The following is a 22,067-nucleotide window of genomic DNA, read 5'->3' on the forward strand; positions in this document are numbered from 1 at the left end:
GGAAACACACACACACCCTGCACTGAGACACGACTGCAGCCCCTCTGCTATATCACAACATAGCACCCAGGAAACACACACACACACCGCACTGAGGCACGACTGCATCCCCTCTGCTATATCACAGTAGCACAGCATCTGTGAATTGCCAGCATCTGGACATGATAGTGTCACCTCCGTTATACTAATGCCCAGCACCCAGAAGCCTGTCTCGACTGCTGCGTAGTGCCAAACATGGTGTATAATCGCACCATTCCTACCTACAAGTCACTGATGGTGCTTGTCACCTGGCCTTCCATTCCCAGCTCCTTGTGAAAACAAAGGACGGCCCAGTGGTTCAGGCACTAGCCAAGACCTTGGCAGACTCTGCTCCGCCACACGCTGCCTGTGAGAGTTTGTCTCACAGAAGGGTCCTGCCTGGAGGGGTTGATGTAACACACGTTAAAGACTAGGCAGTGCTCAGATACTATGGTGATGAGGGTCATAGATACAGCCATACTGAACACAACCTCTGGTCTCTACCTGCCAGAGCCAGCTCCAGGCACCAGATAAAGAAGCAGATGCTTGGGGTGGCCAATACCAAGGGGCGGCCCTCCGGCCGCTATTGGGGCGGCACGTCCAGGTTTTCGGTGGCAATTCAGCAGCGGGTCCCTCAGTCCCTCTCGGAGCGAAGGACTCGCCACCAAATTGCTGCTGAAGAGTGGAGTGGCGCGATCACGCTGCTGCAGCTGCTTTTTTTTAATATTATTTTTTTATTTAATTTTTTTTTGCTGCTTGGGGTGGCAGAAAACCTGGAGCCAGCCCTGCTACCTGCAGCTAAAATATGCTCAGCTACACCAGTTATTTGCAGTGGGTCATTTTCCTACAGTAGATAAACCCAGAAGATCTTAACCCAAAGCATCTTTAGTAAAGGCCTCATTACTATAAATACTATTTAAATACCAGGTCAAGACTCAAAATAAAAGTCTCCTGCGATTGCATAGAAACACCCAGTTTGGAGATTCATCAGTTTAAAATGCTGAACTAAATTCCTATCAAGCTTGAACTGCCTTTTTCCTTCCTCAAGACAGACCAAGTTATGCAAATATCACCCCTGGGACAGGTGGGAGCAGATTCAGGATCGCAAGGCTCAAAACAAGGTTACCCAATTTTACTCAGTTTTTTCCAGACAAACATGGAATAAAGCCGTCTTTTCAAAGGTACTGAGCACCCATAAACTCAGCTGATGTCAATGGGATCTGTGGGCATTCAACACCTCTGAAAAGCAGGCCCATTATTGTTAATTATTACCGGTATTTCAATCCTGTAAACACAGCCCACCTTCTTTGTTCCTACATGTCAACATTTACCCTGAGCCATAGTCAAATGCATATTGTTTGCTTGCTGATCCAGATCGCTCCAAATCAGACCCGTCCTCTTCATTACTTCACACTCCCAATTTTTGTGTCGTCTGCAAACTTTATCAGTGGTGATTTTATGTTTTCTTCCAGGTCATTGATAAAAGTGTTAAACAGTGCAGGGCCAAGAAACAATTCCTGTGGGACCCCACTGGAAACAGATCCACTTAATGACAGTTCTCCATTTACAAATACATTTTCAGACCCATCAGTTAGCCAGTTTTTAATCCATTTAATGTTTGCCATGTTCATTTTATAGCATTCTAGTTTTTTAATCAAAATGTTGTGCAGTAGCAAATCAAATGCCTTATAGAAGTCTAAGTACATTCCATCAATGCTATTACCTTTATCAACATCTGAAAACCAGCTAGTGATTTTTAGGGCATCCAAAAACAATCACTAGTTGCACAGTTCTTAAAATCAGTCTCTTTCCACCCTGCCAGCTCATTCACACTGCTTTGGCCAGTGAAGGTCCTGTGGTATTTTCCTGCTTTCTCCTTCGTGGTCCCATGTTCCTACAACCTTTCCTAGACTCTTTAACACCAAGTATCAGCCAGAGGAGGTCACGTTAGAGGCACGAGATGCCTCCCACTGTTCCTCCTCCACCAAGAGCTGAGGGTGCTGCTGTTGCCAGTCCTGGGGAGTGAGGGGTGTGATCAGGATCCAAACTCAGACCCATTTCATCCTGCGGATGGAGACGTGAAGAGAGGTGGAGGTTAGAGATCAATGCTGCGTGACTGTCTCTTCTCAGACTTGGCTTTCCATTTCAAGCCCTGGTCTCCATGCTACTAGGGAGACAAACACATTTGTCTAAAGAAAAAATTTTCCCCACCCCTGATCTAGATGGATTGAGGCCAGAGCTTCCTGTGCGTCACCCACATCTCTGTTGCAGGTGGGTGGGTGAGCAATGCTCTCGCTTTGGGACAGCCAGCTCCAGGGCTCCCCATCAAATCAAACCCTCTGTGTGCATGACTGGTGGGTTAGCAATGTCCTGTGTGGGAAATTCTTGAGTCTTTATGTCCTTCTAGTTGGCTGCCCATGCAGGGCTCTGTCACTGGTGGGGAGTGATGCCCTGTTCACGATGTCTGGATTCCCCTGTCACTGGGGAATCTCTTTCCATCTCATCAAGGGCAGGGCATTCTTGCTCCAAAGATTTGATCCCATTGTATTTTGGAAGGACACTGTGCTTTCTCCAAGCCAGCAGTTGGTCTGGTGCCCACTCAACTTCCTTTAGAGAGATCTCCACCTAGCGGCCCCCTCCTGCATGGAGGTCAGTGGCTGATGGGAAGATCCACAGACAATTGGATAGAAATTGTGGCTCTCTGAATACAGACTCAGTGAAGTGGGGATCCTAACCCACAGAAGAAATGCATGAATAGGGGGAACCCAGCCTAGAAACTCGCCAGCTTTCATTTCTCATCAGCTTCAGGTCAGAATTGCAGCCCCAGCCATTCTGTGGCTCAGCAATGGGCTTACTTGGAACACATGTCAGGCTCGAGCTGATTCAGTTTGTGGTTCCACCTGGAAATTTATCTGCTGATCTTCAGCCAATCTTCTATCCAGCTTTGGCTAGGCCCCACTCTTTAGTGCCCTGCACCTGAGCTGGACTGTGGGCTGTGTCTTGGAAGGAAATGTCCAATACCCATTCCTGCTGTGCAGACAACAGGGCCTGGGCTATGTGCATTGAGACCGGGGCTAGCAAAGCTGCACTGGGCCACGCAGGCAGAGCACTAGCCAGTTGGTTCATTGCCTTGGCATAATGAAGAGGATCAGCTGACTATTGGTGCCCAACTTCACTGAAATGGAGAAAGCTGGTGCCAGTCAGAGGTCACTTGAGGCCTGGGGACCTTGGCATGGGCTGGCACCTGGTCTGCCAGCATCACAGTCTTCCTGGGCCCACAGAAATGGAGTCTGGGTGCAGCCTGGGAGGAGATGAACCAGATCCGAATTTCTGTGCCCACCTGGAATGGACTCTGGTAGACATCTAATTTTAAATCCCATTTGTACTGTGTTCTGTATTCAGCTAACAAAAGGATGTAATCCATCTTTGCAGGCGGAGCTGGGAAGCTATTGATTTCTCTACACGGCTGCCACCACTAAGTAAACCGCTATTAATTACACGTGCATCCCACAGGCTACTAGAGTCAGATGGCTTTTTCTTTGCCTTTCCCAGACAACGGAGACCTTCAGCCAGCAGAGCCAGGTCGAAAGAACTGATTGGAACCAGCACTAACAGCAGCTGCTCCACTAAATACTCCAAGGGTGGGGTTCACTTCCAGGGCCCATGACATTCTGCCCCTAGAAACTATGTCCAACTGGTCTCGCTGAGCCCAACACCTGGTCACTTCACCTCTCAGGGCAGTCTCACCTGACATCCCCATGTGTTGCTGCCATGGGAACAGATGCCAGCATTGGCAGCCAAGTAGCAATGGGACCAATTATGACAATCAAGCACTGGCTGGCCTGGGCTCGGGAAAGATTGTGCCTAACTGCAGTGCAAGAAGATCCTGGTTGATGTTGGGGGGGGGTTGCATGTGCATCTATCCATCCAGCTTTGCTGATAGGTGCAGTGGGGTTAGACTCAGGCTTGTTCCCTACTCCCTTTAAGCTGGTTAGCACCCATGGGTGTGCTGCACTGCACACCATTATTTTAATTGCAGCTCACTTTCCATAGGCGACATGGCAGAGAGGATCTGAGCAGGGTGTGTGTGGTTGGGAGTCCCATGCTGCTGAGAAGACACTGGGGAAAAGAGCAGACAGAAATGATCTAACGAGAAAAGGGGAGCAGAGAGTGGGAAAGTGAAATGCAAACAGAGTTTGGAAGAGGGGACCAGAATTTGAAAGGAAAATAGATGCAGTAGATAACTTCTCCCTAGGGTACCTGCCTGAGCTGATGTGCTTTTGCCATCTCTTCAAGCTATCACACCGATCACAGGACTCCCTCTGGGGAGACAACATAGGGGGGTGGGTTTATTTCCCACCTGACTTTCCCATGAATATAGCCTGGATTTAAATGCCAGGAACAAAGGTTCATGAATTGAAAGTATCTTTGTAAACCCTCCAATCCTTAATTTTTTGCATCAGTCTTCATGGCTGAGGATGTGAGGGAAATTCCAAAACCTGAGCCATTCTTTTTAGGTGACAATATGAGGAACTGTCCCAGACTGAGGTGTCATTAAAGGAGGTTTTGGAACAAATTGATTAATTAAATAGTAATAAGTCACCAGGACTAGATGGCATCACCCAAGAGTTCAGAAGGAACTCAACTGTGAAATTACAGAACTACTAACTGTGATATGTAACCTATCATTTAAATCAGCTTCTGTACCAAATGACTGGAGGATAGCTAATGTGACACCAATTTTTTAAAAAGGCTCCAGAGGTGATCCTGGCAATTACAGGCTTTTAAGCCTAACTTCAGTACTAGGCAAATTGGTTGAAACTATAGTAAAGAACAGGATTATCAGACATATAGATGAACATGATTTGTCAGGGAAGAGTTTTTGTAAATCAAGCCTCGCAAATCTGCTAGAATTCTTTGAGGTGGTCAACAAGCACGTGGTCAAAGGGGATCCAGTGGATATAGTGTATTTAGATTTTCAGAAAGCCTTTGACAAGGTCTCTCACCAAAGGCTCTTAAGCAAAGTAAGCTGCCATGGAATGAGAGGGAAGGTCCTCTCATGGATCAGTAACTGGTTAAAAGACAGGAAACAAAGGGTAGGAATAAATGATCAGTTTTCAGAATGGAGGAGGTAAATGGTGTCCCCCAGGGATCTGCACTGGGCCCAGTCCTATTCAACATATTCATAAATGATCTGGAAAAAAGTGTAAACAGGGAGGTGACAAAATTTGTAGATGATACAAAACTTCTCAAGATAGTTAAGTCCAAAGCAGACTGCAAAGAGCTACAAAAGGATCTCACAAAACTGGGTGACTGGGTAACAAAATGGCAGATGAAATCCAATGTTCATAAATGCAAAGTGATGCACCTTGGCAAACATAATCCCAACTATACATATAAAGTGATGGGGTCTAAATTAGCTGTTACCACTCAAGAAAGATCTTGGAGTCACTGTGGAAAGTCTCTGAAAACATCCACTCAATGTGCAGCAGAGTCAAAAAAGCAGCAGTGACTGAAAAAGATCGGGGGGCCATGATGGATAATCAGCTGAACTTGACCTCCCAGTGCAACACTGTGGCCAAAAGAGCGAGTGCAATCCTGGGATACATGAACAGGGGAATCTTGAGTGCAAGTAGAGGGGTTAATTTATGCCCATTTTGGGCACTGGTGTGACCGCTACTGGAATCCTGTGAACAGCTCTGGTGCCCACAGCTCATGAAGGATGTTGCTAAGTCAGAGAGAGTTCAGAGACGAGACAGGAGAATGACTAAAGGATTGGAAAACACGACATAGTGATAGACTCAATGGGCTCAATCTATTTAGCTTAACAAAAAGAAAGTGACTTGCTCACAGTCTGTAAGTACCTACCTGGGGAATAAATGTTTGATAAGGGGCTGTTCAGTCTAGCAGAAAAGCTCAAACACAACCCAATGGCTGGAAGCTGAAGCTAGAAAAATTCCTATTAGAAATAAAGTGTAAATGTTTAACGGTGAGGATAATTAACCCTCTAACCTTAATCTACCAATGTGATATATGCCATCATGTGCCAGCAATGCCCCTCTGCCATGTACATTAGCCAAACTGGACAGTCGCTACGCAAAAGAATAAATGGACACAAATCAGACATCAAGAATTATAACATTCAAAAACCAGTCGGAGAACACTTCAACCTCCCTGGACACTCAATAACGGACTTAAAAATGGCAATTCTTCAACAAGAAAACTTCAAAAACAGACTCCAATGAGAAACTGCAGACCTGGAATTAATTTGCAAACTGGACACCATCAGATTAGGCCTGAATAAAGACTGGAAGTGGATGGATCACTACAAAAACTAAAAACTAATTCCCCCTACTGTTACTCACACCTTCTTGTCAACTGTTTGAAATGGGCCACTCTGATTACCACAACAAAGGTGATTTTTTCTCCTGTTGATAATAGCCCACTTAAACTGAATTGTCTCATTAGAACTGAGCCCCCGCTTGGTAAGGCAACTTCCATCGTTTCATGTGCTGTGTATTTATACCTGCCTCTGTATTTTCCACTCCATGCATCCAATGAAGTGGGTTTTAGCCCACGAAAGCTTATGCTCAAATAAATGTGTTGGTCTCTAAGGTGACACAAGGACCCCTCGTTGTTTTTGCTGATACAGACTAACATGGCTACCACTCTGAAACCTGAATATTTGCTGCATCTCATCCCTGCAAGGCATTTGGCAACACACACAGCTGGATCGATGTGGGTGCAGGGCACTCGAGCAGGGCTGAGGGAGAGGAGGCTATCAAGTCACCAATCACCTCCCCCTCTTACTCCTGGAGGTGGAGTAAGGATGGGCTGGTTCACCCACCCCCCCGACTCTGCCACTGGAGGGCAGCTAGGGCCAGGCGGGGGCCACCCCCACTGAAAAGGCCCAGCAAGGGGGCAAGCCCTCAAATGTCCTGTGGTCTGTGCGTGACCCAGAGAACACAGGCTGTGCTGCAAGTACGGCCAAGGAGCACCACCCAGGAGGGTGGAGGAGCCTCACCTCCATGGGACGAAGTTGAGACCCCAGCTCTCCCCTGATCCGGGCCCCTGCAGAGCCTTCAGCCAGGAGCACATGGCAGTGGAGCATGGGAAGGCAATGAGCCAGGATCACTAAATCTACTGGAGTTTCTAAGGAAGTCTCCCCTTTGCTAGCAGGCAGAGGCGCTTGCCCTGTAATTATTCCTGACTGCGTGTGGGAGGGCCATAGGCCTTTTACTGGAGCTGCTGAGTTGGTACCTCCTGGAAGGCAGATCTCCAGCGAGCACATGAAGCCTGGGGGACCCCACCTGGCTCTGGGAAATGCAAGCAATTCTTGAAGGGACATGGAAACCCAGCTGATGCCAAAAGCCATTTGCTAGTCTGCCCCAGGGCTGGTATCTCTGTCCTGCTGCCTGAGGAAGAGAGACTGGCATTTGGCTCCCCCAGGGATTTACTAGCCAGATCCAATACCATGAGAGAGGGAGTCTGGGGTTTGCTGTCAATAGGTCCTGCAATGCTTACAAGGCTGTTGGCTTGGTCCCCTTTGCACTAGTCTCCAGGGCTGAATTCAGGCTCCGTGGTTCCGATGCAGGATCTGCCCCATTACACTCTGCTGCCTTCCTGCAGTCTGTCATGCCAGCACCTCGTGTGGGCCCCATGCAATGCTAGACGCTGATCCCAGGCAGATGTCAGCAGCCCACGGGTGAGAGATGGCTCTGGAGATGGGTTGGCCAGAGATGCTCTAGCAACTTAAGGTGCACAGGAGCAACCAGGGCATGAGGATGCCAGAAAGGCTGGGGAGCCTAGGGCACGGTGGTAAGCCTCGCCAAGGGAACGTGCCTGTGGGTTCCAGGGGCACACGGGGGCTGTGGCCAGGAATGCATGGCTGGGCATTGTATGGACATGACAAGAGCTGGCATTGCCAGAGTCCTTGGGCACGGGCTGGGCGTTTTGGGGACGTGGCAGAAGCTTCAGGCACAGCTGTGAGGCCAGCAGAAGCCATGTCCTAGCTGTGGATTGAAGGGGCGCACGAGGCCATGGCTACAGGCACATGTGGATCTTTGGCTTCACTCCAGCTAGGGACTAGGATAACACTGACAAACTCCTTACATGTGTGACCTGACTCAGGATTTGAACAGGAGAATCGGCCCCCACTGCCCCTAAGAAAAGGGCTGTATCAGCAGTTCCAAGCTGGTAGCCCCCAGCCCGCAGGCTCCGCACAACCCCTGCCTGCTGTTTGACTGCAACAGCCTTTGCTTTCCCACACATCCGCTCATGGCACTGACCCCAACCGGAGACAGGTGGGACTGCTGTGTCAAGGGGAACCTCGGGTTAGAGGTAAGCACCGCTCTGCCGCTGAGCAAACAGCCAGCTGCTCCTTCCCCATCCAAACTGCAGATAAGTGGAGGGGGCTTTCCACGCCTGCCCCCAGTTACTGGGAGCACTGGAAATGTTCTGCTCTAGAACCTGCAGGGAGAGGAGATTGGGTCAGGTCGTAGCAAAGGCCTCGTCAGCCCTGCACATGCCATGGGGACTGTCGGGGAAGGGATGTGTCTGGGGATGCTGGAGCGCTGCAGACCTAGGACAGATGGAGAACCACTCACAGATAAATGGGCTGGGCTAGCTGGCCCCCTCTGGAGCTGGGAGAAGTGAACTGGTGCCCTCGCGGGACAGCAGTGTTGGTGTACTGGAAACACTCTGGGGTACCACAGCTGGTGGTACACGTGCCCCACCAGGGAAAGGGAGCTGGATAATCCAACCAGGGAGGCTTGCTGGGACATGCACCGACCCACCAGTGCCCCACACCAGACTGCCCACTTTGTCGGCAGCACCCACTGATTCTGGGTCCAATGGGGCCAGCTTGTGCCCTGCAGGTTGGCAACCCTGTTTCCCCCCAGGCAGACTTCCTGCCACTGGGAAGCACCGGTTTGGGTTCCCCAGGTGCAAGATAAAGGAGGTTCCTAGTGTAATTTACCTGCAGAGTCTGTAAATATGATGTGTGTTCTTGGCTGACATCTCTGATACCCTGAGAGAGAAAGAGAGAGAGAGAGAGAGAGCGTGTATGTGTGTGTGTGCACACACATACACACCTGAGATCCCATGCATCCTGAGTGTGTGTGTGTGTGTGTATGAGAGAGAGAGAGAGAGAGTTCACGTGCACACGTGTGGGAATCCCATGGTACTCTGCCAGCACCTGTGTGTGTGTTAGACAGAGATCCCCACAGAGTGTGTGTCGTGGGCAGGAAGCAGTCAAACTACTCCCCAGTCCACTCCCTACATCACCTCTCTGGGTCAGGCCAGGCCAGGCCATCGGGGCTGGCGCTGGGTCCCCCGCACCTCATGTCTGTTCTGAAACCAGGCCAGTCGTCGCAGATGTATTTTTTTCCCCTTTCCTGCAAATAGGCGGATGTGGGAAAGCAGGTGCAGCATATGCTGAGCAGAGAGGCAGCCACGCGTAAACCACACCGCATGGGGCGAGAGGCCTGAGTATGGCTCGCAGTCTGTGGGGAGTGGGGTGGGGGGCATTTTCAGACAAGGCTTACATCTCCTGGAAACCCAAAGAAGCCTTCGATCTTTAAAGCCACAGCTCTCTTCCTGTCCATCTCTTCCTCTGCACCTTCTGTTCTTGTCTTCTCCAGCCCCCTCATCTTCCTCTTCTCCCTCTAGTGTATAGGAGTTGGGTAGTATCCTTTCAAATAGTTGTGAGCCCTCTAGGGAGCTTCCTTCTATCTCCCCTTCCCCACCCCCTGGCGCCATGCAGTGGTGCTGGGGTTTGGCCATTAGCCACCCAGGGGCAGTGAGCTGCAATGCAGACCTGAACGCTTTCCTAGCACCCTGGGGAAGGGCCCTTCAGCACAACAGGCACATCGCCCTATGGGCAATGTGGGGGCATGAGATGCCAGTAAGGGATGGTAGAGTTATGGGGGATCCCAGTACACAACCCACTACATAGCCAGCGCTGCAAGGGGCCCGCTCTGGGAGGCTGCATTGCTAAGGGATGCCACTGGCTGGAGGTGGCATCTGGCCCAGCTCCCAGTGAAAACGGGTGTGAACGGGCAGTAAAACTATTGGTGCAAGATTCCACCAAATCCAACAACCCCCATCATGACCCCACACTGGCTGGGTCTGACTCTTCCTCTCAGGGCTCAGACACCGTTGCCTCTCCGCACACACACAGAGCAGCACCCACCTTGACAGCCCCAAACTGAGCCCCTTCTGAGCACAGCACAGCTCCTCTAGTTCCCAGGAATGCACGGCTTCCCCCACCACTGTGAACATGCTTCTCCTGCTGGAACCAGCGCTGAGGGAAAACCCTACGCATGGAGCCAGTAGGAGAATGAAGCAGCCTTTAGAGCAGTTGGCATCTGTGCTTTGCAAGACCTCACACAGCAAGAGTGTTGGCATAATGGGGGCACCACCACCACGGCACATTCCTGAGTGGGATTTTGGACCAGCCAGGTTCTGCCAGGCGCCTGGTATGGCTGGACTGTGGGAGTTTGCTTGGTGCTGGGAGAATGCTGCTGCAGTCCAGATGTGCCCGGGAAAGCTGCAAGTTCCACGCCTCACTAGGGAGCCTCTGGGCCTTGATCCGAGAAACCTGCAACTCTATTTGCAGGTCTCTGGTGGGACTTCCTAAAACCTGACTGGGACACCCCAGTAACAACCACAACATACCAAAGCTCAGCTCTCAAGAGCCATAGCAGATTCAGACAATCAGAGCTTGCCCTGGCCTTGCCTACACCTCTAGGGAGCCATATGGGCTCAGAACCTCTCGGTGCTGGAGAAAGAAGGAGCATTCAGCAACGTGCTCTGTCCTGCTGGGACTTGAACTTGCAGCTCTTGGACCTGAAAGCAGCAGCTGCATTTCCATTGGCTATTAGTGCCATTGCAGCAGCACTCCTACCACAGCTGATGGCCTCTGCCTTGCAACAAGCTGCACCAGTTTGCCAAGTGAAAGAAATGGCCAGGGGCAGCCCCAGTAGTGGAGGTGACTTGGCACTGCCCGTCCCCTGCACTCCTTTGTTCTCCAGGCCCAGGTTCCTGCCCTCCCCCCATAACAATTGCTCTTCAGGTTATTTCCTGTTTGCCATTGTTGATTTACACACCCAGCTATGGGTGCTGCTGTTCAAACCAAACCCACATGCTGATGTGCCATGTGAGGCTAAGCCATGCTGAGACCTCTGCATGCCCGTCACATGGCTATGTACAGCTTTCCAGAGTGCCACCAAGCCCAGGCAGCTGGGGAAGAGAGGGGGCCAGAGGAATAACTGAGGGGCCTGTGATTTATTTATTATCGCTACAGTAGTACCAAGACTGAGGCCCCATTGTGCTAAGCACTGCACAGACACACCCTAAGAGACAGGCCTGTCCTGCAGCGTTTCTAACCAAACTCGACCAAAGAAAGGATCACAACCTTCATTTCCCAGCTGGAGAGCTGATGGGCAGAGAGATGAAGTGACTTGCCCAAGGGAAATGTGGCAAAGCCAGGAACCAAATCCAGATCCAGAGCTAGCCACAAGACCACCCTTCTTCACTCTGGATCTTTCTCACACATCGAATTTCCATCCCCATGGTGCTTTTACAATTGGTCATGTTCTGATTGGAAGAAAGTAAAAAATGCCTAACTTCCCTCAGAACGGACATGTCTGAAAAATTCCAGGCTGCAAAGCTGGTTTCCAGCTGCCCAGCCATCGCCATGGCTGGCTTGCTGGCCAGAGAGCCGGCCTGCCAGGGAGCCAACTACCCTCATCCCAGGAGAACTGAAAAGGCAGGTAGCCTGCCCACCTGCCATGCAGGCAGTGCAGCGAACTGGCTAGCTCGTGGAGTCTGTGATCCCTAGGAGCTGGGCGGTTTGGACAGCCTGGAGAATTCCCACAGAAAATTTCAGTTCTGTCAGCTGATCTGCCAGGAAATCTTCCATCAGCTCTGTGCCTTGCTGATGCCAGGAAGTTTTCGGCATCTGTTTGAATCTATGTCTACTGGCAGTACTGAGTATTGTTCTATCATTACCATAGTTGGGTTGGTCCTGCTTTCAGCAGGGGGTTGGACTAGATACTTCCTGAGGTCCCTTCCAACCCTGAGATTCTATGAGTCTATGATTGCTTGATGTGTCATGAGACAGCTCGGAGCATTGGACAGGCGCCTGCAAATGATACTTTATAAAGCCAAACCATTCAGGCAGTACTTATGATCTATCTTCGGTGTTGATACACATGTATCTGTCTAAGGCGTAAGGCACCCTGTCTGTAGGTGTCAGATATGTCTATACATAAATGGGTCAGTCCAAAGCACATTGTTGGGTATCAAATTGGGCTAATACAGAGCTGTGGTGTCTGGGAGGAGCAGGGGTGAAGGATTTGGGGGTGATTGGCTCTGGGGAGGCGATTCCCTGCATATGGGTATATAACACAGGAATTGCCAGACTGGATCAGTCCAGGGGTCCACCTAGGCCAGCACCCTGTCTCAGCCTGACAAGCACCAGCTGCTTCAGAGGAAAGCTACAAGGAATCCCCTACTGGACAATTATGGAATAACCCTTCTCAGAGGGGAAGTTTCTGCCTGACCCCATCTGTTTGCGATTGGCTCATGCCCTGAAGCATGAGAATTTGTGTCCTTTCTCACAACAAAAGTTTTACCCCTTCTCATGTAACTGAGATGTCCTCATTAACCATAGAAATATCCAATCCTTTTCTGAATCCTACTAAGCTCAACAACCTCTTGTGGCAATGAGTTCTCCAGGTCAGTTAGACGTTGTGTAAAATGTAGTTCCAGGTATTAGCCGTAAGCTGGAGTTCTTGTGTATCGGTTAGGTTATATTCCTATAGAGGCTTTGCTTTACTGTGAGTCAATCTCAGAGTACATGACTGGATGTTTTATTTCTGTTAAGGGTATTTGTTCTTGTTGTGGTTTTGATCCTCGTGCAGAGGCCACTATCTGGACAGGCTCTGCAATAAATATATTGTGGTACAGCAGGGCCAGAGGGCAGCAGGATAGTAATCGATGGGAGGTATATAAGCCCCAGGATCACCAGAGCTTTATTCCCTGTGGACTAAGGAAAGGTTACTACAGGTTAATTAGAGCACCTGGAGCCAATTAAGCCCCCCCTACCCCAAGACGTAATAAACACCCCTGCTTTGGTCACACAGGAGGAGGGAGAGAGGAAGCGTGCACGAGCGAGCAAGCGAGCAAGCGAGCTGACTGTAGTTTGGAGCTGACCAGACAATCAGAGGACCTGGGAAGGGAAACCCTGCCCAAGCAGGGCAGTGGGACTCCCCCAGCCCAGAGGACTTATAGAACCCCAACCCAAGGGGAGAGAGGGTAAGAAGCCTTTGAAGCTGAAGGGGCTGGGACTGGAGTAGGGGGTGGACTGCGTCCCTTCCCTGCTCTTTCTCTCTCCCTCCAGGGCACAAGCAGAGCCCAAGAACAGGGGAAGCGGCAATGCCCTGATCCCAAGGAAAAACACGGGACCCACCACAATAGCATTGGCCGTTTGCCACAGAATGTAATTAACAACAACAGCTTTGTACATTTACTTATTGCAGCCCCAGTCACAGACCAGGACCCTGCGTGCTAGGTGCTGTACAAAACCTGCTGCACACAAATCTATAGACTAACAGCACATCACAAGTCTGCCCTGCACAAGCAGTGGGAGGCTAAGTGGGGAGAGCGTCGTGTGGGCTCCCACAATGTTACCAATGTTAGCAGATATGCAAGAGAGGTTGTTGAGTCAGGGCACAGACACGGGACAATCTAACATGCCCCCTAAGAGCCATGTGGTGTATTGTAATCAGATGAATGTTGCCTGTCATGCCACCATGTTCTGGGTACATCCAGCTGAATTGCACCTGCTTTGCTGCTGAAAGTTACAGATGCACCAAGCTTTGAACCCATCTGCCCTGCTTCCTTATGTTCCAGCTAACACCAGGTACCTGCCTGTAGCCTGGGAGCACCTGCCAACAGCCAGGTCACCGGCCATTCTGGATCCACCTGTGCCCAAGGTCCCATTGTGCTGCTGGGCACCAGCCATGCTAGCCAGCGTGTTGGGCCATCCCAGTGGAAAACATCTACAGTGACAGGCGCAGGTGGAAGGCACTGGCTGTGCTGGCCAGCAGACTGGGCACCTAGGCAGAATGCACCCTCTGCACTGATAACAGGTCAGGCTGTGCGTCGGGGGGCCCTGCTCACCACAGGCAGTGCCTCCTCCTGGCCGTTCTGGGGATTAGCTCTGTACAGTCAACAACCCTTCCTGTGGTTTCACTCCATCTCTGCACCTCTCCCTCTTTGGCTGCAGCCCCTACTTCACACCAGGAGCTGCTGCCCTGACCCTGTCACTCCAACAGTGGCTCAGGCAGTCTTCCTATTCACTGCCCCCAAGCAGTACCACTCGGCAGTGGCTGGTATGGGAACCCAGGCCTGCCCTCTGTGCTGGGTGCCAGGCCAGGGTCGGCGTGAACAGTTGAGGTGTGCATCTCCACCACTGTACTGCTCTCACCCTGCTCCCTCCTACTGGGCTGCTGCTTCTACCTCAGGAAGGGGGACTGCAGGCTTCCTCCCTGCTGCACTGTTCCCAGACTCTTGGCTTTGGAGAAGCCAGGCCTGTTCCCTCGCAGGGGAGCTGCCTTCGAATAAGCTTCCTCCAGCTTAATTCTGCCCTTTTTGCAGCGTAATTGGCTGAACGGGCCCATGTGGCCTAATTCAGCCCTCTCAGGGCCAGCGTGGGAGGATGCCCCATCGCAGGCTGGCAATAAGAAGCTGCCCAGGCAGTAAGGAGCAGCAGCAAGAGGAGAGTGGAGGAGATGGGGCTGGGAGGGGTGATCACATCAATACAGCTGCTAGTGACATCTCTAACGTCTGGTCCCCTCCCGGTCAGAGCTCTGCACAGAGCTGCAATGGAACAGCAAACCACACGTCACACAGAAACCACAAAGAGCACAAGCCCAGTGCACAGAGCTCGCGTGATGCGTCCCCACTCTCTGTAACCTCAGCCATGGCACAGAGTACAGCGAGCAGGGGACCCACCCTGCCCTGTTGAAACAGGGCACCCTGGAGCCAGGGGCCTGCAGGTGGCATTGGCACCTTTTGGGGGAGTCTGGAGACAGGCACATCTCGGTATTTCACCCTCCTTCCTGTCCATGCCAGGTACTGCTCCCCAAGCCGGACAACACCACAAGCTGTCCTGCAGATAGCCCTTTTCCCTCCAGTCCCAGCCTACCCTAAAAGAGAGCCCCAGGAAGGGGGTCCACACAGGCTACCTGCAGGCAGCAGATCCCCAGCTGTGCAGTGCTCCCATCCCCACCCAGCTCCCACGCCTCTCCATGGCTTCCCATTCTCAGGACAGTCCCTCCTTACAGACCCACACTCCCCTCCAGGTTATCCCCAAGAAGAGTCAGCGGCAGGACCCATAGCATGGCTCATCTCAGATGCCCTTTCTGGGGGTGGGTGTCATCATTCCCATTCCATAGGAAACTGAGGCACACAGCGAGGAAGGGACTTGCCCCAGGCCACACAGCAGGCTGGTGTCAGAGCCAGAAATAGTGCCCTGGGTTTTTGCTCCCCTGTCCCAGCCAGCTCACCAGCCTCTGGTTGGGGGCAGTGTCATTCATGTGGAGGGAACTGATTCCACCTCATTTTAAGCAACCTGAGTCGATCCTGGGGGTCTCCCTTATTAGGGGTTTTGGCTCACAGCAGGATCTGCATTTTGCTGCTTCCCTTCCAGATATCTGAGTCCCTCTGTGCACCCTTCCTTCTAATGCCCTTTCTCACCCCCTGTGGGCTGACCTCCCACCACAGCACTCCCCCTCTCCGAAAACACTGCAAGCCCCATGCCACTGTTAGGCCAGCTGAAGACACCAGAGCTCAGGGCAGCCACCTCCCACCACTCTCCGAGATCACTGGGGCCCACCTCCCCCATGCCAAAGTGATGGGAGTTCTGGAGTGACACCCCCCACCACCACCAAACCTCAGTCCCCACATGACAGCCAGGGTGTCTCATGGGATGCAGTATTTGCATTCCCAGAATGTGGGGGATGATGGGGTATCGAGAAGGGGGGACATCTCCCAGCAGCCCTGGGGGAGGAGAGAGGAAATGAGCTCACATGGGACTTTTCTAGGGTGATGACAATGAGAAGCAGAACCGAGCCAGGCAGACAGACAGAGACGGACACGTGGCAGGCAGAGACAGGGTGACCGGATGTCTCGGTTTTATAGGGACTGTCCTGATTTTGGGGTCTTTCTCTTATAAAGGCTCCTATTACCTCCCACCCCCGTCCCTATTTTTCACACTTGCTGTCTGGTCACCCTAGGCAGAGACAGGCAGACAGATACGGACACCAATTGGAGGGCTGGCTGGATGCAAAGTACCAGCTGGACGGACGGACACGTAGATATTGTTGGCAGTGTTGTAGCTGTTTTGGTCCCAAGATACTAGAGAGACACGGCGGGTGAGGTAATATCTAAACAATCTGTCCCCTCCCTTATATTTGGCTGTGACACTCTGAGTTCCTTTCCCTGCCCCCGAGGAAGAGCTCTGTGACATGGGTCCAGTAAAAGATGTGCTTGCCTCCACCTGGCCTTGATAAACATTAGTTGTGGTTAATCCACATCTCTCTCTACATGCACAAGTGTGTACACACCTTTTGGGACGCTTCACTGTCTTCAGAGCCATGGCTAAGGCTAGCACCAGGTGCACTCTGCTCTCCTGGCTGGATGGCGGCAGTGCCATGAGGGATCAGATCAGCCCCATGCCCGCCTTTACCAGGCAAAGAGGCGTGCAACTCCTACACCCAACCCAAGCAGAGACTGAGGGTCTTGATGAGCCCTGAAGCCCAACCCCACTGGCAGCTCCCCACGTCACCCCAAGATCTTAGCACACCCCTGGCCAGCCCTCGCCCTGGCCACGCCCCACAGACATGCAGAGCCTCTCCCTACCTGTGTCCTGGCGGAACTGGTGCATGGACTGCAGGTCAATGATATACGGAGCCAGCTGGGGATCCACCTGCCCCAGGACCACACTGCCCCGGGCGTCCTCCTTCAGCACATTCTCAATGTGGTGGCAGACGGCCGCGGTGTAGGGCCGCCAGCGCCCGTGCTCATTCAGCCACTCCCACACCACCACGCGGGCCAGATTCTGCGGTGGGAAGCCCAGCCCGTTCACCGAGATCAACACCCCTGAGCTCGGCCGCAACATGGTGGCAGGTCAGCAGGCAGCAGCCTGAGCAGAGCAGGCAGCAAAGGGGTTGGAGACAGGGAAGTCAGCAGGAGGACATCCTTCCAGGCCACTTGCCCTCTGAGGGTGGTTCTCTGGGCCTGACTGGCTCGACCTCTGGCTTCAGAGTCCTTCAGAAAGCAGCATGGATGAGGAACGAGCAGTATCCCCGCAACGTGCTGGCCCCCGGAGGAATGATCCCAGTTGCACAGAGACTGTCTCTTCTCTTAACTACACATGCCAGGCTGGAGCGAGCATCTTGGCCACACCCAATCCCTGGTGCTCCAAAGTCCTGATGCGGCTAGTGGGAGCAGGAGGAAAATGATCCAGCCCCTGCTGCCCCTCTGTTCACACCCAAATAGGAGACCCCGGGGAAAACACAGGGTCCCACCCTTGATTTTGTCCTGTGCTCCCCTCCTCCCTGCTTGACTCTGGTTACACTCGGCCCCTGGTGCTCTCAGGTGCTTGCCTCCATAGCCCAGCTGCCCTGCTGAAGGCTCTCAACCTCAGCAGCATGAGTAATGAGGCCTCCGCAGAGCCCAGAACAGCCAGCCCAAGCCCAGCGTCTCGTCTCGGTCTCGGGAATCTCCTGTCTCCAGTCCCTTGGGGAGGCTGTGCAGAGCACACAATCCATGCCGAGGTGATCAGTGTCCAGCTGCTTCCCTGCTTCCCTACCCTCAATTCCAACAGACTGCCTCCCTCAGCCCCAAAAGGCCTCAGGCTTCCTGCCCCACCAGGCCCTTCCTCTCCTCCCAGCTGGGCTGGTTGGATGGGATCACAGCTCCCTCCCCATGGGTCACAGCTGGGGCTCGCTGCAGGTGACTCCTCTGAAACCTGTCCCTAAGGAAGGCATCCCCCTGCAGCTGGAATCGCACATTCTGTGCCTGATGGGGATGGTTCTGGTGTCTTTATCGGGGGTGAGAGGAGCCTGGCAGGGAGGAGGGGGTAGGGTGGGGCTGCGTCCCGAGGCTCACAAGGAGCTGCTGCTGCAGAAGAGGAAACCCCCTCCCCTCCTTCTTGCTTCCTGCTGCGCAGTCTCTGTCATGGACGGCTCCACAGCACCTTGCCAGGTCTCATCTCTGTAGCAAGGGGAGAAATTGTCCAGTCTGCTGCCGGAGGACAGGTGGGGGATGCAGCCTGAAAGGGGAGAGCATCGATCAGTGCTGGGGCTCTCTGTCTGGGAGAGCAGACTCCCATCCCCTGCCCCCCTCTGTAGATCCATCTCCCAGTCCACGGACCAACCCCATGCTCATTCTCCCTGGGCTGTCTCCTTCCTCATCCCCCTCATCCATCCACCTAGCATATCTGCCAGGCTGGCCCCCTGTGAGGACCAGAGCCTCATCTATGTCCATTTCACTCATCAGTGGAGAAATCCCATCATCCAGAGACCAATCAGGGCCATCCAGCCCATCCCTCTAATGTAGGATCATCCCTGATGCCTTGTGTCCCTTTAAGGTGAGGTGGGGGTGCAGGGATTGGTGTGATAAAGAGGGATGCTGTTACAGGCTTAAAGAGCACTGCAGGCCCCTCACCCCTTCCTCGCCCGCTGGCAGGCACTGCAGTCCCTGGGGCTAACGGGCCAAGCCATGACATGGACTCTGCTGGAGCGTGGCTGAATGGGGTCTCCCCTCTTCCCGCCACGCAAACAAACACCACAGCCCCTCAGACAGCAAGTGCCTGGCACATCTCCTCAGGTCAAACCTGCCTCCGCCCAGCTCTCATTTACCATCTTCACTGCAGGCGCAGCTCCCCAGCAGGGATTCAGCCACTCACCCCAGCTCCTACACCCTCCCTGCCTTTGTTTGGGTCTGCATTCCCTGCTGTCTCCCCACCACAAACAAGGTCACCGGCAAAGCCTGCAGCACCCCCACCCCCAAGCAACAGTGATTTGGGGCACGACAGGCACTTGCCACTTGCATGTCCCTCCCCACTCCATACGTGTGTGAGGGGAAGCAGCAGCCAATTCGGGTCCCTGGGGTGTTGTGACACCCGAAGGGATCCCCACCCCCAAGGATCGAAGCGGCAGGTCCCCAACACTCATTGTCACACCCCAAGCAACAGAAGGAGCAGGGGGCTCACAGCAGAGCCACCAAGCGAGCTGGGCAGCGCATGGCAGCGTCTCACCTGGCCCTGCCCGTCCGAGCAGCACACTGGTGCCAGGGCTGAGGTGCCCTTTACCCGGGGGCGGGGGGCAGGTGGTTCCATTTTCTCCTCCTTTATAGCAAGGCTCTGGGCACAACTATCAGGGGAGTCAAGAAGGTCCCTTAAACCTGCCCCCCCAAACAGCCCCCACGAGGCCTCGTGGGACGTTTTCCCTGCAGCCTGGGACCATCTGCCAGCCCAGCTCCCGTCGCCCCCTCCCCAACTCCCTGCTGCAAACCCAGCCCGCTGCCATGGCTGCTGGCTTTCCTGGCACCCCGCGGCGGCTCGCTCGCCCCTGCTCGCCCCCTTCTCGGGGATCCATGTTTACCCGCCGCCGCAGACCCACCTGCTGGCCGCGCTCCGGCTCGGGCTCGGGCTCGGACTCAGCTCTGGCGCTGCGGCCGCCGCCGCTCCGGGGCCGGGGCTGGAGGAGGAGGAGGAGGAGGGGACTGGCTGGCTGCGGCAGCGAGCGCAAACCCAGGGGCGCCCCGGCTCCCAGCCCTCGCCAAAACAACAAGCTGAGCCGTGGGAGGAGGCTGCGCACAGCGGATCCGGAGCATCCCTGCCGGGAGCCCCGCCTGGCCGCCGCGCCGGGGCGAGGCTGGGGGGCTAGAGGCCGCCGCCCGCTGGCCAGGGCTGCCTCCCTCGGGGGCCGGGGAGAAGGAGGGGCCCTCGCCGTAGGGAGCTGGCTGGGGGTCCCTCGGCTCGGCCGTGCGCCCGCGGGTGAGCGCGCAGCGTGCCCGGATTTGGGGAGGCGGGGTGACTTGAAACCAGCGTTGCTCCTCTGAGGTTTTGGGCTGGCCCAGGGGATCCCCGCTTCATCTCAGCACAGCAGATACCGTTGCCCCCATTTTACAACTGAGGAAACTGAGACTCGGAGCGGGGGGAGGACTCGCCCAAAAGACTCAGTGGCAGAGTTGGGAATAAAACTCCGATGTTCTGGCTCCCACTATCTAATGCTGTTAGTCCATGACCATGCTGCCTCCACTACCCACTGCACCCTATACCATGGTGGCAGTTTGGATTGGGCAGGGAGCCCCGTGCACCAGGTCCCCAGACCCCACCAGTATTCTGGAAAGCAGGCCTAGCCCCACTAATGTATGAGCCACGGATGCAAACAGAATTTTGCTAATTAGGGGACCCAGATTACCTGTCCAGCCACCCCAAATTTGAGTGGCATTACAACCTGGCACATGGGGTTGCAACACCTGTCAAATTTGGACTGGCTGCCCCTCCATCACGCCATGCCTATTGGGGGGCTTTATGCCCCCCAAGACTCCCCAGTATAGGGGGCACTGCACCTGGACCTCAGCTGAAAGTTGCCTCCTCCCCACTGAAATCTGAAATGGTGTCCCTGCCTGTACCCCGACTGCCTATCCTTGCCGCCCTCCTGTAGCCACCGCATGTGCATTGGCTAGAATGACAGACAATTGATCTGCTGTTTCCCCTGGATGCCCCAAGGGTGCTGTATGATTACTATGGAGATCGATATCTATCTATCTATCTAGGCTTTCATACCATGCTCAGTTCCAAAGTGTCCTATCAATGTTGCCAACTCCAATCCATTCCAAATTCACGAGTCAGATGCAAAAAAACAAAAATGAGATTTTAAAAAATAATGATGAATTTGAGGTTCTTTTTCTTTGCCTTTTAGTTTTGGAGCCTTTAGGCTGCACTGGGGTTACATTTCAAGCTTTTCTCTGAGGCCATGAAGGCTGGAAACTTACTTTTAAAAAAAAGTGAGGGCTGAGAGTCTCACTTAATCACCTGACTCCAGGAGCTGGGGCTTTAAGGAAACCACAAATATCATGGGACATGTGATAATGTCACAAGAGTTGACCTAAATCATGATAATAACATTCCATGGTTTCCAGGATTAGTAGGAGAATGAGATAAAATGAGAACTCTGGAAACAGCAGTAACAGCCTCTGAGAGGAAGATTAAAGCCCAGCAATGTTACTGTAGCTTCTAAAGGTCCAGACAGGCCCTGTCCTGGAGAGCTCACAATGGGAGTCAATTAGACAGACAAAGAGAGGGAGGGGAAACAAAGCCACAAAGAATTGGCTCTCTCACTACAGTGGACCACCAGCTGGAGATCAGTTTAATGATGATGTTTAAGTTGAGCAACCAAAAACAAAGGCCCCCAGAGTGAGATGCCACATTTGAACATGTGGATCCATGCGAATGTTTATGAATCTGCAAAACATTTGGTGTCAAACCTGGGTTCACATTTTGTGCCAAGATCGAGATTTGTTCTTATTTCACACCTCCGAAGTGGCACAGCTCCCCCCTAGTACATGCTGTGCCCTGGCTTGTTCCCACCCTGTGCTGGCACAAGGGCTAGCAGAGGAAAGACTGGGGGTTGGAAAGGGTACACTGTGTAGAGGAAATGCCTAGTGCAAAGCCTGGCCCCCCAGTGGGAATGATGGATATTCAGTAGTGCTGAAACACAGCAGCCAGACAGGGCCTGCTGCACAGCAGCATCATGGGATGAGAGATCAGATGGGGTTGGGGGGAGCCAGAAGGAAGTTAGCATCCAGGCAGGGCAGACAGGAGCTTGCTTGGCAAGGCTGTGTCTGAAGGCTGCCCACCCAGTGGGTTCAGGGTTACAGAGCTTTGCAGGTGCTGAGCTTACAGTGCAAATCAACCTTCCCTGTGCAAAGCTGTGTCAACAAGGCAGCAGCCTCAGCTACCCCAGGGA

General features: G+C 53.1%; 1 protein-coding gene across 1 annotated transcript in view; it reads right to left on the reverse strand.

Moving 5' to 3' along the window:
* The window catches only part of DTX1 (deltex E3 ubiquitin ligase 1), a 99,682-nt gene extending 79,900 nt beyond the window's left edge, over nucleotides 1-19,782 (reverse strand). The window contains exons 1-2 of the mRNA XM_032805167.2: nucleotides 19,713-19,782; nucleotides 16,948-18,361 (exon numbers count right to left, since the gene is read on the reverse strand). Coding sequence (XP_032661058.1) covers nucleotides 16,948-17,206 — 259 coding nt within the window. The 5' untranslated portion in view covers nucleotides 17,207-18,361; nucleotides 19,713-19,782. The remainder of the gene's footprint in view (nucleotides 1-16,947; nucleotides 18,362-19,712) is intronic.
* Between the last annotated feature and the right edge of the window lie 2,285 nt (nucleotides 19,783-22,067).

The sequence above is a fragment of the Chelonoidis abingdonii genome, chromosome 22, assembly GCF_003597395.2.
Source record: "Chelonoidis abingdonii isolate Lonesome George chromosome 22, CheloAbing_2.0, whole genome shotgun sequence".
In the NCBI taxonomy this organism is placed as follows: domain Eukaryota; kingdom Metazoa; phylum Chordata; order Testudines; family Testudinidae; genus Chelonoidis; species Chelonoidis abingdonii.